Here is a 17,236-nt window from a genome sequence, read left to right as displayed (position 1 = left end):
TATGACTATGCTTAAGGATGTCAGAGATTCTTTTCCAACTCTCCCCAGATCTCTTGTGGTCCAACAAAATATCGATCATCAAAACTTTAAAAAAGAAATTTATATGTATTGAGCACTCAGACATGCAACTGAAGTTGTTAAGGTTATGTCTTTATCTTCATACAAGCTGATATTTGTGTGGATGTATAGAGTAATTTTTTTTTTTTTTTTTTTTTGTGGTACGCGGGCCTCTCACTGTTACAGCCTCTCCCGTTGCGGAGCACAGCCTCCGGACGCGCAGGCTCAGCGGCCATGGCTTATGGGCCCAGCCGCTCCGCGGCATGTGGGATCTTCCCGCACCGGGGCACGAACCCGTGTCCGCTGCATTGGCAGGCGGACTCTCAACCACTGCGCCACCAGGGAAGCCCTAGAGTGATATTTTAATAGATTTTGTTTTTGGAAGAATACTACCAGAATACTGGACACATAAAGTAAATAGTCAAATGAGATTCATGAGTCAGACATACCCTTTTCTATTGTGATTAGCTTTATTTGCACTTCGCAGATATTGCATTTTTTTACAGATTGAAGGTTTGCAGCAACCCTGTGTCATTAGATGATGGTTAGCATTTTTTAGTAATAAGGTATTTTTAAATTAAGGTATGACATTGTTTTTTTAGACATAATGTTATTATTGCACACTTTGTAGACTACAGTATAGTGTAAACATAACTGTTATATGCACTGGGGAAACCAAAAAACTTATGTGACTCACTTTATTGTGATATTCGCTTTATTGTAGTTGTCTGGAACCAAACCCACAATATCGCTGAGGTATAACTGTCCATATACTTGTCTTAAGGCTATATATTTGTTTTTAGGGAACTGACTCATCTTTCTTTTTTGCTTGATCCTTAGGACCCCTTGGATCCCACAAGATCAGTGATTGTGATTCGCTCCCTGGTGGCAGATGGTGTGGCAGAAAGAGGCAGAGAACTATTACCTGGAGACCGCCTGGTCTCAGTCAATGAATACTGTTTGGACAACACCACACTTGCTGAAGCTGTGGAAGTGTTGAAAGCTGTGCCACCAGGCATTGTACACCTTGGCATCTGTAAGCCTTTGGTGGTAAGTGTCGAATTTCGTTAATATAGGAAATGATAATACTATATCATTATAGGATATTGATAATATCAGTATTTAAGAACATGGATTTTGCAGACAAATACACCTGGCTTCGAATCCCTGTTCCACTGCTTACTATACATGTGTCTGTGCAAGTTTCTTAACGTCCTTGACTTAATTTTCAGAAAAAAAATGTCTACCCCATAGGATTTTGAGGATTAAAGATGATATTTGTTAAGTGCTTATTAGCACATTACTACATCAGTGCTAGCTGCCAACATTACTAGTCCTACTGTTACTACTTTTATCTTTATACTTTTAACACAGACTTCTAAGTTCTCATTACATTCCTTATGTTATAAATTAAAATAAGTATATTTATGCGTTTTAACTTTCATTTGGGCATGATGTCGAGATGGCTTGGTAAGTTGAAATCTAGTTAACCATATCTCAGTAAGATTTTAATATGCTTTTCTGACCATCAATGTGCCTTGTAACCCCTAGCATCTAAACTCCGATATGGTCAAGCCATCCTGAAGTCATCTTATTGTTTAATCTCATGTGCTATGTCAGATCACTGTTTGTTTTTCTTTTTCTTTTTTCCTGCAACTTCCCTAGATCACTCTTTCTGACTGAAGTATTATTAGTTATGGTGCTATTGAGGTTCCCCAATGTAAAAAAAATACTTGATGATAATTTTCAAGTGGCATTAAAGTATTATTGAGTGCTTATATATGTCACTCAGTATTTTAAGCTCTTTACATGCACTAATTTAGTCATCATAGGAACTTTAAGAGGAGGTAATCCTCTTATTACCACTACTATGTATTGAGTTAGTCAAGACACAGAGCTGAGTAACTTATGCAAGGTAATATAACTAGTAAGGGGGAGAGTTGGAATATAAACTCAGCAGAGTGGCTTCAGACCCTTAGCCACAATGCTATATGTTCCTATTCTAATTTGTTGTCACAGTTTAGTTTCATGACGCATGTCTGAAACAGATAGCATGGTTGTAGTAGAGTGTTGGACTGGATTTCAAGAAATCTGGGCTCTGTTTCTAACTTTGCTACAAGTTAGCCCAGTGGGTCTCAAATTCAATGATATGTGATAGACATAAGAATCACCTTGGAGATGGTTAAAATGCAGTTTCCCAGGTCCTACTCTCGGAGATTCTGACTTAGTGATTCTCGTGTGCTGTTCAGGAATCTGCCTCTTCAGTGAGTCACTGGCGTAGTTCTGATGCAGAAGTTTTGCCCTTTGAGAAGCACTATACCAGTAATTCGATCATAGGTACAGCACTTTTCTGAGCCTACTTTTTCATTTCTGAAAAGACTAAAAAAGACTAGAGAATTCATAAGATCTTTCTTAACTCTAAAATTCTTTTATTCTGTGAAATATATTAGCACACTACAAGTGTTCATATAGATAAATAGGTATATAGATAGAGATCTGTCTATATAGATATTGTTACATATGTTCATTTATAGACATAGATAGAGTCATGTATTACACATAGTATTTTTGCATTGGGGAACCTCACGTGACCTTCATATATTACTTTATTATTCTTCACATATTATACATCAAGATGCCTATATATTACACCTATCAGATACTTTAAACATTTTGAAATGGAATATAGCACATAGCTAAGTCAAGTTCTTGACTTTATACTGTGTATTTGGGGTGTGAGTGTTGCCATAGTCAGTATATACCATGAGATACCCAGTTTGATTTTTGGACAAATTAAGGAGGGGAAACTTAATATTTTTATGGGACCTCATCTTGGTATTTTGGATTGTGGCAAGAGCTTTGTCTAGATTTTCCCTGATGATTATTTACCTGATTATTTGGGTTACCAGAGAAAGTCCCGACTATTTATGATCTATAGGACCTAAGCAGTGTGACTTTACTTTGAAGCAATTGAAGGAAGTCTCAGGCAGTGTAAAGAACAGAACTTAGTAACAACTGGCTGTGGATTCCTGTGCTATTTCTGGCAGAGGTAGAGCTGCACAAACCTCGGGACCTTGGAGCCTTGCTCTGAGAGGATTTTGGAATGCAGTAATTGTGAGGTGGACCTTTGCCTAGGCTTCCCTCAGTGAGTAGAAGGCTGCCAGGATGCTGGGGAGTTGGGAGGCCAGTGAAGGAATTCGAGAAAAGGTCACTTTCAAGACTTAGTGATGATTCCACTAAAAATTTCTAAGTAATTCCTTCTTTAACATCTGGGTTCTTTTAGCAAAACTGTCTGTGAGCTGTAAATAGTGATGCATGGATATTCTCTGAGGTCTCTCTATTTCTCTGTCTCTCTCTCTCATGGTCCAGTTGGTGGCCACTTATCTCATCACTTAATGTTTGCTGAGCATTTGCTCAGTCCTCAGGAGAACCGGAGAGAGAGTATGAATAAGAAGGTCCAAAGTCAAGTTGGAGCAAAAAGACTATGAATATGTAACAGGAGAATAGAATTATTTTTTATTAAGTCTTGTACCATATAGATATATACTATCTATATAATATAGGTATTCTATAATCTTGCATTATAGTCTTATGTAGAAAGTTATTATCTGTATAGTTTCATGTTAACCAGAAATGTGACTTGACTTTCTCTTTTCCACAAACTCACCTCAGATGTCACAGATAAAAAATGAGTGAACTGACTTTAAAAAGTCCATTGTATCTTCAGAACCCACAGGACAGAGCTGGCAATGGAGTTCTTGAGCCAGACATCTGTGGGATTTTGCTTAGTTCTGTGATTTGCAAAGCTGTGTGTCCTTGGGCCAGTTATTTAACCTCACCAGCTCCCACTTGGGATCACAAATCATGGTAGCCGAGATCACAGGCTCTAGAGCCAGACAGCCAGGGCTCACATTCTGGGTGTGTAACTGGCTAGTTATGTACCTTTGAGCAAATTACTGTGCCTGTGTTACTCATCTGTAAAATGAGGTTAATAAGAGCACCTACTTCTTAGAATATGTATTAATATATTAATAAATATATTAAATGAATTGATATATTTAAAGTGCTAAAACCTGTGCCTGTGAGATATATATCTATTTGATGTTATTTTCATGTAAATATAAAAATCCTGACCTAATAGAATTGCTGTAAAGGTTAAGCTGAGACAAAGCACGTAAAAGTGATTACCATAGATTTTGATACATAGCTAGGACTTGATAAATTGTAGCTGTGTTATTACCTGGGACTGATGCTGAGCTGGTAGGAACCATGATGATTGTCCCTCTTCTGACGGAGAGTGGCTACCCTGTACCATTGTTAAATATTTTGAGTATCACCCTGTATAAACTTAGGTGTTTCTTAATATTAAGGCCTCTTCCTGGGAAAGTGATTTTTTCTTTAAGGAATACCTAAAAAGAATAAAAAGTTTGAGAAGCTTTGACCTGAACATGGCTTTTTTTGGTTATTAAAGAAAAATTTGGTCTAATAAAACAATTTACATAAATTTTATTGTGTACTTGCATTTAATGGAAAGATAAGAATTAATCTGAAAAGCGTTTGAAACTAAGATATTTTCTTCATTACAAAAGTACTTCTTTGGTTGCCAGAGTTGGGGGCTGGGGGTGGGCAAAATAGGTGAAGGTGGTCAAAAGATACAAATCTCCAGTTATAAGTCCTAAGGATGTAAGGTATAGCATGGTGACTATAGTTAACAACACTGTATTGTATATTTGAAATTTGAGTTATTAACTAAACTTATCGTGGTGATTATTTTGCAACATATACATCTACCAAATCATTATGTTGTACACTTAAAACTAATATAATGTTTTATGTCAATTAGAACTCAATAAAAAAAAAGTTTCATGGTTGACAAAAACAGTTCTTCAGTCATGCTAAAATAATTAAAAATTAAAAGTGCTTCTATTTTCAGGAAGGTGATAAAGAGGAAGAAAATCATATTTTACATTCAAACAATAATGAAGACAAGACTGACATTTCAGGAACAGTTCATGATATAAATTCATCTTTAATACTTGAAGCACCCAAGGTATTTAGTACATTTATTTCCCAAGTAAACAGTTGCTATTATAAAGAAGACAAAAGCTTGTTCTCACTCTCATTTCTTGGCTAAATAGATACAAATCAAATAATCCCCCCCCTTATTAATTTTTTTAATCGCAGATATTTATTTATTTATTTTTGGCTGCAGTGCGTGACACGCTGGATCTTAGGTCCCTGACCGGGGTCAAACCCATGTCCCCTGCAGTGGAAGTGCAGATTCTTAACCCCTGGACCACCAGGGAAGTCCCTATTAATTTTTTTTAAACTGAAATCTTTTCTCTCTTGTATCACATTGCCTCCATAAATGACATAGCCCAGGTATAAGGCATTTTCAAAGAACAAACGTACCTCATTTTATATCACTAATATACTCTTAAAATTTTGAGGGTAGAACATATTTTTGAAAATAGACCTGCATTAAAAAAAAATGCTGTAGAATAAGAGCTATACAGAGCTTCTTATTGAATACTTTCTAAAGAAAAGAGTTATTTAGTCAAACCTTACTTTATGCTTTAATATTAGAAAGTATATTTTGAAGCTTTTCCCTTTTTATTCTTAAAATGAATTGTGTTTATTTTGCTTCTTGAGTTAGAGTATGGTTTTGCTTTACTTGATAACAACTGTCTTTTGCTATTCTTTACATAGTTTGTTGACAGTGTCTAAAACTGATATGTAGTCCTATAATGTCCATTATATTTTTGTAGTTTAAACATTTTTTGTTACAGTTTCATAACTGTGTGACATGTTTAAATATGCCTTCTAAATGCAGTTTTTTTTCTTTTTTTGAAATAACTAGATTACAGTATTTGGTATAGTATATTAATTTAAAAGTGTCACTGTAATGATGTCTAGCTGCAAGTGAGGAAGCAATGGGAAGGAGTAGATTCATTTCAGGAATTTGCATTTATTGATACTTAATGAATAGGACTTAAAATAGGAAATGTCGTTGATCCCTTAGCGGGGATTGGGCCTCATTGTGCCCAGCACCCTAAGGTGCCTTGGAGTTAGGTCAAAGGCTCAGCAGATCCATATATTCCTCAAGCGTTACCTAGGAACTCAACAGAGTTTCTGCTCATGCATGACTGTCTAGCTTCAGTTTTATGTACTTGCTTTTCTGATTAGTGAAGTATGAATTAATTGAAGAGCATACTGTATTCATTCCTTTTGTTTTATATTATTAATGCAGATGCGAAAATAAATTTCTATTAAGTGGTATATTATAAAAGAGTCATACTCAAAGTAGTTGAGACATATTCCCCATATCTTCAGTTTATAGAGAATGTTTTGTAGACATTCAAATAACCATTAATTTCTTTTTAGTTACATAAACCTGAAAATCCTGACCTTTTAAGTCTTTGCTTTCTTAAGTGATAGTATGAAGCGCATCCACGTTTATGTATTAGTTTTTATATGAGATGCAGGAGTTAAATATTCAATGTAGCAATTTAACAAAATTCCTATTTCTGACTGAAAATTTTAAGGCAGTTGATGTATAGTGAACCTTTCAGACTAGTCAGTCACCTTGCCAAAGGCAGATTTTTGCCTCTTGTCGTTTGTTTCTTTTCAGGGTTGAGGCTTGAGGCTTGTGTGGCAGTGAGATTGTATTTCTTCTCATTTGTAATGGAGAGCTGTAAGGTTAACCATGCATTGTCATGTAATACCGTCATTGCAGTTATGTCAGCGGTTAATTTTCCAGTTAATGTGTAGGGTGCAGCTTTAATACAGACGTAGTTTAAAGTTTTTTTTTTTTTACAATTTTTATTCACAGGGATTTAGAGATGAGCCCTATTTTAAAGAAGAGCTTGTGGATGAGCCATTTCTAGATTTGGGAAAGGCTTTCCAGTCCCAACAAAAAGAGATAGACGATAGTAAGGAGGCCTGGGAAATGCTTGAATTTATGGCGCCTAGATTGCAGGAAATGGGTGAAGAAAGAGAAATGCTTGTTGATGAAGAATATGAGCTCTATCAAAACCACTTTCAGTCCATGGAATCGTATCCCTCATCTCACATTCAAGAGGCTGCTCCTGTTCCATCCATGAAGGAGCTTCACTTTGGTACACAGTGGTACCAGGATTGTGAACTGCCTGAGCCTCAAGAAGCCAGGTCCATGATGAGCGTGTATTCCCAGGAGATGCAGCAGTGTGGCTATAGCACTGAAAAGATGGTAAGGGATTAGAACACATCTTCCACATCCTCCCTGACTCCCCCTGAACAAAATTCAATGGATCTTTTCATCATTAATCATTTTTTCCAAAATGTACCATACAGTGTGTTGCTTTAAGTAAACCTCATCATTTCTGTATTATGTAACTTCTGGCTGGAGTCAATAAGCTGTAGTTGCCTTGCTTTTATGGTGGGTTTTATTTTTTTTACCTTGATGTTTTAGTGATGTTTTTCTCCTAATTACCGATTTCAAGGAAGAGTTCTTTTGCCATTTTTGATTTTTAAAAAAAAAATTCTCTCAGGGAGACACAGCTCTGTATTTCTCACATCACGTATTTGTCAAGGAAAATCAAGGCAAAATTGATTAAAGATTTATTGTTGTTTCTGACTTGCTTATCCACACTGTTCTCTGTATTATATATGATACTAAATAGAAAGTCACTGAACTCTAGAAGATTATCTTTACATTTGTGATACTACCTGTTGACAACTTTGCAGGAAAGCATTATATTTTAATAGGTTTGCCCTTGCTATTAAATCACCAATAAGTTTTTTTAAAAATCAAATTAGAGTTAACTGGTCACCAGTTGGAATCTTTCATTAGGGATATTTTTAATGTTTTATTTTTGTTTGTTTATTTCTTTCCCCAAATTAACTTCCAAGCAAATGAAAAGAAAGTTTTTGTATGGGGTACATAGCAGTGTATTCAGGTGCAGTACGGTGCCCTCCTCACTGAGTCAGCAACTTCCCTGCAGTGATGTGCAAAGTAGCCTTCATTTGCTCTCTCACAGGCAGACAGAGCTGGATTTTTTCCTTGCCTCCCTTAGATCTTCCTACATTTATCCTTTTTGCAAATGCCTGTGGGTCCCTCTGCTGTGCAAGATGCTGTATTTATATATTTAAGGAACCCCAGAGGATTACCCCTGGTAGTGGACTCTGGGCAGTCTACAAGCGAACAGATATTTGGGATTATGTGACTAATGTGGGAAGAGGTGACATTGAATCACCTGGTATGTTGCCACTGACATTGGTTCTTTCTACTTCTGCCAGTCCCACTCCTATGTCTGTAAGTGCTTGACCTCAAACAATAGTCAGTTATATGGAGCAAGTTAGTAATTGCAGATTATTGAATATTCATAAATACTGCCTTGTTATGGTGTTTTCTTCCATAAAAATGAATTTTTCTATTTACCCCAATATAAGGCAACCTAAAATATAGGTCCTTTTTTTTTTTTTTTTTGCGGTACGCGGGCCTCTCACTGTTGTGGCCTCTCCCGTTGCGGAGCACAGGCTCCGGATGCACAGGCTCAGCGGCCATGGCTCACGGCCATGGCTCACGGGCCCAGCCGCTCCGCGGCATGTGGGATCTTCCTGGACCGGGGCACGACCCTGTGTCCCCTGCATCGGCAGGCGGACTCTCAACCACTGCGCCACCAGGGAAGCCCATATACACATTTTTTAAATATTCTTTTCCATTATGGAAAAGAATATAAAATATCATCATAAGATATTGACTCTAGTTCTCTGTGCTATACAGTGGGACCTTGTTGTTTACCCATTCTATATATAAAAGCTTATGTCTGCTAACCCCCGCCTTCTACTCCATCTCTCCCCCAAACCCCTCCCCTTTGGCAACCACGAATCTGTTCTCTATGTCCGTGATTCTGTTTCTGTTTCGTAGATAGGTTCATTTGTGTCATATTTTAGATTCCACATATAAGTGATATCATACGGTATTTGTCTTTCTCTTTCTGACTTAGTTCACTTAGTATGATAATCTCTAGGTCCATCCATGTTGCTGCAGATGGCATTATTTCATTCTTTTTTATGGCTGACTAACATTCCATTGTATATATATGCCACATCTTCTCTATCCATTCATCTGTTGATAGACATTTAGGTTGTTTCCATGTCTTGGCTACTGTGAATAGTGCTGCTGTGAACATAGGGGTTCATGTATCTTTTTGAATTAGAGTTTTGCCCGGATATATGGTCATTAGCTCTTTTCCTCCCTTCCCCACACCCAGCAGTGATGACAGTGTATGGGAGGAAAAACCCTTTTTCCTCTACCCTCCTAGGTTCTTCTGGCTGAGGCCCTGGAAATTAAACTGACAAAAGACAGATTAAGAAAAGAAAAACCATTTATTAACACCTGCATCATGCATATACACAGGAGAAACTCAGTGATGATTCACTGAAAGGAGGGGTTAGAACTTGGGCTTATACAGCATCTTAACAAAGAACAGTGAATTTGTAGAGAAGTAACAAGACAAAGGAAAAGGGATTTGGGCTTTTAGGGTCAGCAGACTGTGGGAAGGGAAATATATGGGGGGGAATTGATGGAAGATAAGGATTGTTGTAGTAAGGTTTGTCATGTACATCTCTCTTAGTGCCATCTCTGAGCTGAAGAGTCTAAGTTGTCTCTGGTGATTGAGAATCAGGGGAGGATAGAAAGCTTTTCTGAGTTCACTCTTTTTCTTCAGTTCAAAATAATCCTTATGCCAAAGTGGCATATTTCTGGGTGGAATATTCTGATCCCCTGTAACAGCTCTACCCACATGATCAGGATGGGCTTGGATCTTTATTTGCCTTTCTCTCATTATGGTGGATCCAGTGACGATACTTTATTATCTAATATAATAAGCCCTGAGTGGGTGGATTTTAAAAACACAGTGAAATACCTTACAAATATGTAATTCCCAATGCTCTTCTATTTAGAGGGTGCCCTTCAAAAAGGTAGAGGAACATTAATTATCACTTCTGTCTTCATTGTAATATCCATTTTGGGTTACAGATATAGCTATATTTGTAGAGTGGAAATAATACCCAACGACTTATAAGTTTATCATTCTCTACCACCCTGTTACTCCATTTTAGTTGAAGGGTGAAGCCATCAAGATTTATAGATCTGGTTCTTTATTTTTAATTGTGATAAAATACACATTACATAAAGTTGACCTTTTAAGCATTTTTAGGCTTATAGTTCCTGTGGCATTAATACACTCACATTATTGTACAACCATTACCACCATCCATCTCCAGAACTTTTTCATCTTCCCAAATTGAAACTCTGTACACACTAAGCAATAACTTCTCATTCTCACCTTCCCTCCTCCTCTGGCAACCAACCACAATTCTACTTTCTGTCTCTCAAAATTTGACTTCTCAAAGCACCTCATGTAAGTGGAATCATACAACATTTATCCTTTTGTGTCTGGCTTATTTCACTTAGCATGATGTCTTCAAGGTTCATCCATATATCGTGTCAGCGTTTTCTCACTTTTTGAGGCTGAATAACATTCCACTGAAGGTATATATACCACCTTTTGTTTACTCATTCATCAGCTGATGGACATCTGGACTGTTTCTATCTTTGGCTATTGTGAACAATGCTGCTGTGGACACTGGTATACAAATATTTGTTCAAAAACCAGATTCTGGGTGCTTTACACCCAGAAGTGAAATTGCAAGATCATATGTAATTCTGTTTAATTTTTTTAGGAATCATTGTACTGTTTTCCATAGACACTGTACCATTTTCATTTCTGCTGGCAATGTACAAGTTTTCTAATTTCTCTACATGCTCACCAACACTTGTTTTCTGTTTTTTAAATAGGTGTGAAGTGATAGCTCACTGTGGTTTTGATTTGTATTTCTCTATTAGTGACCTTGAGCAGCTTTTCATATGCTTATTGGCGATCTTCAAATATCCTTTGGAGAAATGTCTAAGTCCTTTGCCCTTTTTAAAAATATCTGATTCTTTTTGCCTGAGGATTAGTTACCTGAGAATAATTTTATGTTTTTATTTTTTTCTCTATTTAGAAAAAAACTGAATTGATTTTTCTAAAGATTTAACCTTTCATACCCGCTGTATTGAAATCTCAGATTTAGGCATCAATTCTTATTCCTCAGTTCCATAATTGCCATTCACTTAAAAAAAGAATCCAGACAGTTCAAAAATTGTTGTAAAATTTCTTCTTTTTAAGTAGTCAGTGGCTGCCATCTCCTCCTGACTCCCTTCTCTAATAAGTTCTTCTTATTTTATTCTAGGCAACTAAGTAGTCATATTTCCTTTCTCACCTCTTTTTTAATATTTGAGTTGAATTCTTTGTACTGTAACCTTCTTTGGGTATCTGATACAGTTATATACTCAATTATATTCATAATCTATTTGATAAAACCTAGCAGTATTTGGTACATCAGTTTATGAGAGGTCCTTTTCTTATCATTGAAGTATGACCAGTATAACCATGAAAAAACATGGACTGTTGTAAAAAATATAATTCATTTTTTTGTTTCGAACAACCTAAATTTCCAACAATAGAGAATAACATAGTGTTATTCACCTTAAATGAGTTAAGGTAAATGCCTACGGTGACCATAATATTGTCATTTAATTTCATGCATATAAATGCTTTTTAAATATCATAGTAAAATACATCAATGAAAATTGTATGTTCTGGAAGATTGTAACTTTGGAAAACCGTAAAAGACGTGTGTAAAAGGAAGACAAGGAAAGTGTAATAACTTTTGACTGTGCTTACCTGTAGGTTTTAGGTTTGGGGAACAGGTTGTTCACTAGGCAGATAAGAGTGTCAGGGAGGGCAGAGCAAAGGCTTAGAGCTATGAAAATTCACTAGGTGTTTCCAGATCAGCAATGAAGCTATTTAAGTTGTGATCCAGCATGATCCAGGACATAATGAGTATCAACTGTTGACCTTGCTTAACTTGATAGATCTTTTATTCCTCTGCCTTGGTGAATGTTTATTTAAATCTACTTATTAATGTTTATAAAACAATTTTTTTTTTGGTAAAAAATCCACTGTTTGGAAAAAACAGATTTTACTAGCCTATACTCTTACAGATATTAAGTTACTAACATTTGTTACTGCTTACCACAGTATAAACCGTTACTTGAGAAGGCTTGTTTGCAGGGCCAGTTTTCCGCTCTCATTATGATCTGGATTGAACAACATTATGGTGTTCCACATTTTGTCATAAAGTACTAATGCATTTCTGTTTTCTTCCTCTTGAGATGAAAGAAAACTTTGGCATCGATTCCCTATCCTCCATACCCTCAGCTGAAGGAAACAGTCAACAAAGCAGATTTGATGATCTGGAAAATCTTAATTCGTTAACGGAAAGTAGTCTGGATTTAGGTTTGTGATTTTCGTTTCTCATAAACACAAATTACATTATTTTGCAATCTTTCAGTTTTATTGGTATATATGATGAATTTTACTGTCACATTTTCATTCATTATAATGTTTTGAATTGAAATCTGCTTATTAATTAATCTGCTTCAAAATATCTGGAAAAATAACGTGAGTCATATTTCAACTTAGAGCTTTCAGATTCTGTTTTCTGAGAGAGCTGCATTTTCCCTGCCTCATTTTGCTTTTTATTAGCTTCATGGATTAAAACTAAAACTACTGCCTTATGCCAAATCTGAAATAAGTCTCTAGTAATATATATTAAAATCTCTGATGCTATTAAGTGATACTGTTAGCTCATTGAATGGGGTTGTTAAATATTAATAAAGAGAGACATATTTTAAACATTTATGAAACATTTTTATAGCCATATATTACAGTCAATTTTGGTACATTAATAACTTAGTTTCCATTAAAGAATCCTAAAAGTATAGTGCTTCTCCTTGCCTCTTCCCATATTGATTCTTATATATTTTTGAAAACTTGACTTTAAAAAATAATCTTTCCTCATCTAACACTGCAATATTTAATGTCGTAATATTAAGATCCTTAGGTGAACCTGGTAAGTTCTTTCATAGCATTGGGATTTATAGAGCCATTGTTCAGGATTTATACTGTCCTTCACCTGTTTTGACTCTACTTATAGGAAAAGTCTTTCTCTGTGGGCAGTTCTTGTGTTGTATGGTAATATGCTATTAGGAGAGAGAGATAGCTATAGAAAAGTTATGTAACCGTTTTTTATGAATTCAACATTCTGTCAGGTAAAAATCTAAAGGATGGAATTCTTAATGTGGTTAAAGATTGAAGGCATCTATGAGATGATAACAGTTGCCAGTTCCCTGCAGGTCAGAACACATCATGAATTTAAATTAAATTTAATTTAATTTAAAAAGAAAATTAGGATAGTCAATTTTAAGTATCTAAGATTAAATGAGTCTATTCAATTTTTCATAATGTATAACTGATTGTGACTAGGAGAAAAATGGGATTTTTCACCAAAACTCTCTTGGTATACTATTTTTTTTTTTAATTCACCACATTTCTGTATCCTCTGACTATTAAATACTTAGAGATTTATGGCACAAATGAATTCATAAATGAATTAATGGTCCATATCTGTTTGATTACAGTTGATACTTTATAGCCATATAAGCACTATTTTGGGCCACATAATTCTGTTGTAGAGGGCTTACCTGTGCATTGTAAGATGTTCGCAGCCTCCCTGCCTTCTAACCCTAGATTCAGTGGTATTCCCAGTCATGATCAAAATCAAAATGTCTTCAGACATTGGCACATGTCCCTTGGGAGACAAAATTGCCCTGGTTGAGAACCATTCACTGTTTTATACTATCAGGATTGAAAGGAATAGACTAGAAATATGGGGTGGGTGTTTGTGAGGAAGGGCAGTGGAGTTGGGAAAAAGATAGGGAAAGGGATTTTGTCCTCATGGGATGATCTAGTCTTCCTCTGAGCCCTGCTCTGGATATCATCTAAGTGACTCCAAAGTTATTTCCTCTGCCTTCTGCTGCCTGTATGAGTTTCCTAGGGCTGTTGTCACAAAGAGCCACAAACTCGGTGGCTTACAACAGCAGAAGTTAATTCTCTCACTGTTCTGGAGTCCAGAAGTCCTAAATTAAGATTCTGTGCTCCTTCTGAGAGCTCTAGGGAAGAATCTGTTCTTTTCCTTGTCCAGCTTCAGGTGGCTCCAGCGTCCTTTGGCTTGCGGCTGCATCATTCTAATTTCTGCCTCCGTCCTCACGTGGCCCTCTCCCCTTCTCCCTATCCATGTCTTCTCTTCTTCTCTCTCTTATAAGGGGACACCTGCTGCTGGATTTAGGGCGCACTTGGATAATCAGGGTGGTCTCATTTCAAGATACTTAATTTAATTACATCTGCAAAGCCCTTTTTTCCATATAAGTTCTCATTTATAGGTTCTGTGGCAGAGATATACATAGTTTAGTTGGGCCACCATTCAACCCACCATACTGCCTTAATCTAATATTTGACAAGGCCCTGGGAATTTAGTTTTGGAGATTATAGCTTTAGGAATTAAGCTACACTTGTATACCTTAGGCCTGTCCTCACTAGAAGAGTGTTCCTAACGACATGCTGTTTGGAAAAATTTTTGAGAGCTGCCAGAATGCTGTGTGGCAGGTGTGAGTACTTGGGTTAGTGCTAACCATGGGCGGACTAAGAAATTATTGGTACAGAGTCAGTATAATTTCAGTCCCAGGCCCCTGAGTACTAAGCCATTAACCTGCTGTGTCACCAGGCGAGCCTCCCGCTTCTCCAAGCCCCTCCACTTCTTCAGCTGTAAAATGATGGAATTGGGCTAAGTGTTCTGTGAGGCCTCTTTCAAATCTGTAGCCCTTTGACCACTCTGTTAGTAACAGACAATTTTAGATTTACTTATGAGCAATTACATTAAAAATTATTTTTGAGAACCTATGTGTAAAGGGCTATTTTTGACCCTGTACTTAATCTAAAAGTAGGTTTCCTCAAAGAGCCTATGCTCTTCACGGGCTGTGAAACTAAACCTAGAAATTAGCATAATTAATAATGTAAAGCATACAAGATAAATGTCAAATCAGTAATACATTTAGTGTTAAGAGATTTCAGAAGATTTCAGACAGAAAGTAGTTCTGTTTCCCAGTCTTTGACTGGCCCAGCCTGGAATGGGCCTCCAGTGAACCTGGATGAATTTCTGTCATTGCACACAGCGTCAGGCACACTCGCGTATTTGCATGCCTGTCTCTAACCATAAGCTTCTGGAGGTCCAGGCTTATGCCTGATTATGTTACCATAGTGGGTGCTCAAGAAATATTTCTTGAATGAGAAGGTGATGTGCTGCTCCTGTGTGGTGATTTAACAGCATACCGATTCCCTACTTGTTTTTTTCCAGTTGCTTAGTTGTGCCGTAACGCCCTCTCTTCTCTACTTGCATTCTTCTTGCCTTTATTTTGTTTATCTTTCTATTCCTGCACCTCACTAAGTAGAAACCTTTTGGAAATTTCCCCCATTTCTCTCCTATAAGCTTTAACTTCCATTTGTCTAGGAACCTTTTTTTTAAACTTCCCTGGGGACATCTTTCGTGGTCCAGTGGTTAAGAATCCGCTTTCCAAAGCAGGGGATGCAGGTTCGATCCCTGGTTGGGGAACTAAGATCTCATGTGCCGCGAGGCAACTAAGCCTGCACGCTCTAGAGCCCGCGCACCACAACTAGAAAGGAACCCGTGTGCCGCAATGAAAGATTGCGCATACGGCAATGAAGATCCCGCAGCTAAGACCTGATGCAGTCAAATAAATAAATAAATATTAAAAAAAGTAAATAAGTAAACTTCCCTGTTTACCTAACCTGTGTGCTTCTGTTGTGGCTGTTACCTAACAACTGCATAGGCCCCGAAGGATGCGATTTATTTTATGGGCTCCCGGGTACCGTGGTGCACTTGATGAACAGCTCTGTAAGTCTGCCTGTGTCAAGCACGGTGAGAGAGGAGAGATGTGTATCTGAGCACTGCCAAGGTGTCCGTGGAGGAGGAGTGGGCAAAGGGTATGGGCAGCCTTGTGTGGAGCAGGTAATGAAAAGTTTTAAAGAAACTGAAGCAACCTATGAAACCCAGTGCCGCAATTTAATAGGCTGCTTTAGCAGCATAGCTGGATGGGAAATAGCTCTGCAAATAGAGCCGGTTCTCTGTTCTTTCAACTCCTGTGTTAGGCCATTCGTGCCAGAAGTTCCATCCCATCCCTGGCCCCTTCTCAAGGGGGAGAAGGTAGACACAGGCAAAGCTAGAGCAGTGCGGCACTGGTATGGATTTGACTGTGCAGGAATGTAGGCCCAGGGGATGGGAGTGAAGCATGTCTGAGGTACCGGAGACTTCCTTTAATACCACCTGAGCATTACAGTTACTTTCACCCCCTCTTCAGATTCTCTGCTGATTAGATCCTGATTCCAGTGTGTCTAGACAAGACAAAAGGCAGAAGTAGAAGTGAGTTTACTAGAAAATTTGTTCAATATGAAGAAATGGAAAGTTTAGGTGATGCTTATAGGAAAAGGTTTAGAAGAGTGTCTATAGCTCTTAGTGATCATTTCCAATATTCTGATGAGCCAAGTCTCAAAAATATACCATAAATGTATGGATTTAAGGGAGGCATTTGATTCACTATTCATCATATTTGTATAACATGATGAAGAAAGATTGGCTGGGAATTTATAATGGATGAGATATAATGGATACTGAGGTATATCTTAAGAGTAGTTAATGGGTTTATGCCAGTCTGGGTGCAGGTCTCTAAACATGTGCTGTAGGACCTCATGCACAGCTCTGCTCTTTTTACTCCTTTTTTCAGTAAATGGGAAAATGACACAGGTGATGTGTCAGGTAAATTTGTACATTCTTTTTTGTGTTGGCTGTGCCACGTGGCATGCGGGATCTTAGTTCCCTGACCAGGGATCAGACCCATGCCCCCTGCAGTGGAAGCACGGAGTCTTAACCATTGGACCTCCAGGGAAGTCCCAATTTGTTCATTCTAATTAGTAAAAATTCCTTGACCTGGAATTCCCCACCTATAACATATGGTTGCTATTATCTTTTCTAACTCATAGTTTAATGTGAGAATTAAATAAGGTAACAAATGTAAAAGAATCCTGGAATTTATAAACAAAGCCCCTTTAAAAATGTAAGTGTTTTTATTTGGTTATTTGTTATTCTGTGGAATTATTTTTTTTTAATCAGTGAAATG

At 37.2% G+C, this 17,236-nt stretch overlaps 1 protein-coding gene across 24 annotated transcripts in view; it reads left to right on the top strand.

The window, feature by feature from the left end:
* The window catches only part of PATJ (PATJ crumbs cell polarity complex component), a 405,040-nt gene that overhangs the window by 111,786 nt on the left and 276,018 nt on the right, over window positions 1–17,236 (top strand). For 22 of the 24 annotated variants that reach the window (XM_049696976.1, XM_049696961.1, XM_049696921.1 and 19 more), the window contains 4 exons: window positions 898–1,107; window positions 4,991–5,107; window positions 6,890–7,285; window positions 12,320–12,443. In XM_049696976.1, coding sequence (XP_049552933.1) covers window positions 898–1,107; window positions 4,991–5,107; window positions 6,890–7,285; window positions 12,320–12,443 — 847 coding nt within the window. The remainder of the gene's footprint in view (window positions 1–897; window positions 1,108–4,990; window positions 5,108–6,889; window positions 7,286–12,319; window positions 12,444–17,236) is intronic. The other 2 variants (XM_049696949.1, XM_049696959.1) reach the window with 2 other exon arrangements.

Source organism: Orcinus orca, chromosome 1, assembly GCF_937001465.1.
Source record: "Orcinus orca chromosome 1, mOrcOrc1.1, whole genome shotgun sequence".
Classification (NCBI taxonomy): Eukaryota; Metazoa; Chordata; class Mammalia; order Artiodactyla; family Delphinidae; genus Orcinus; species Orcinus orca.
Note: the sequence above shows the minus strand (reverse complement) of the source record. Positions and strands in the feature narration are given on the sequence as shown.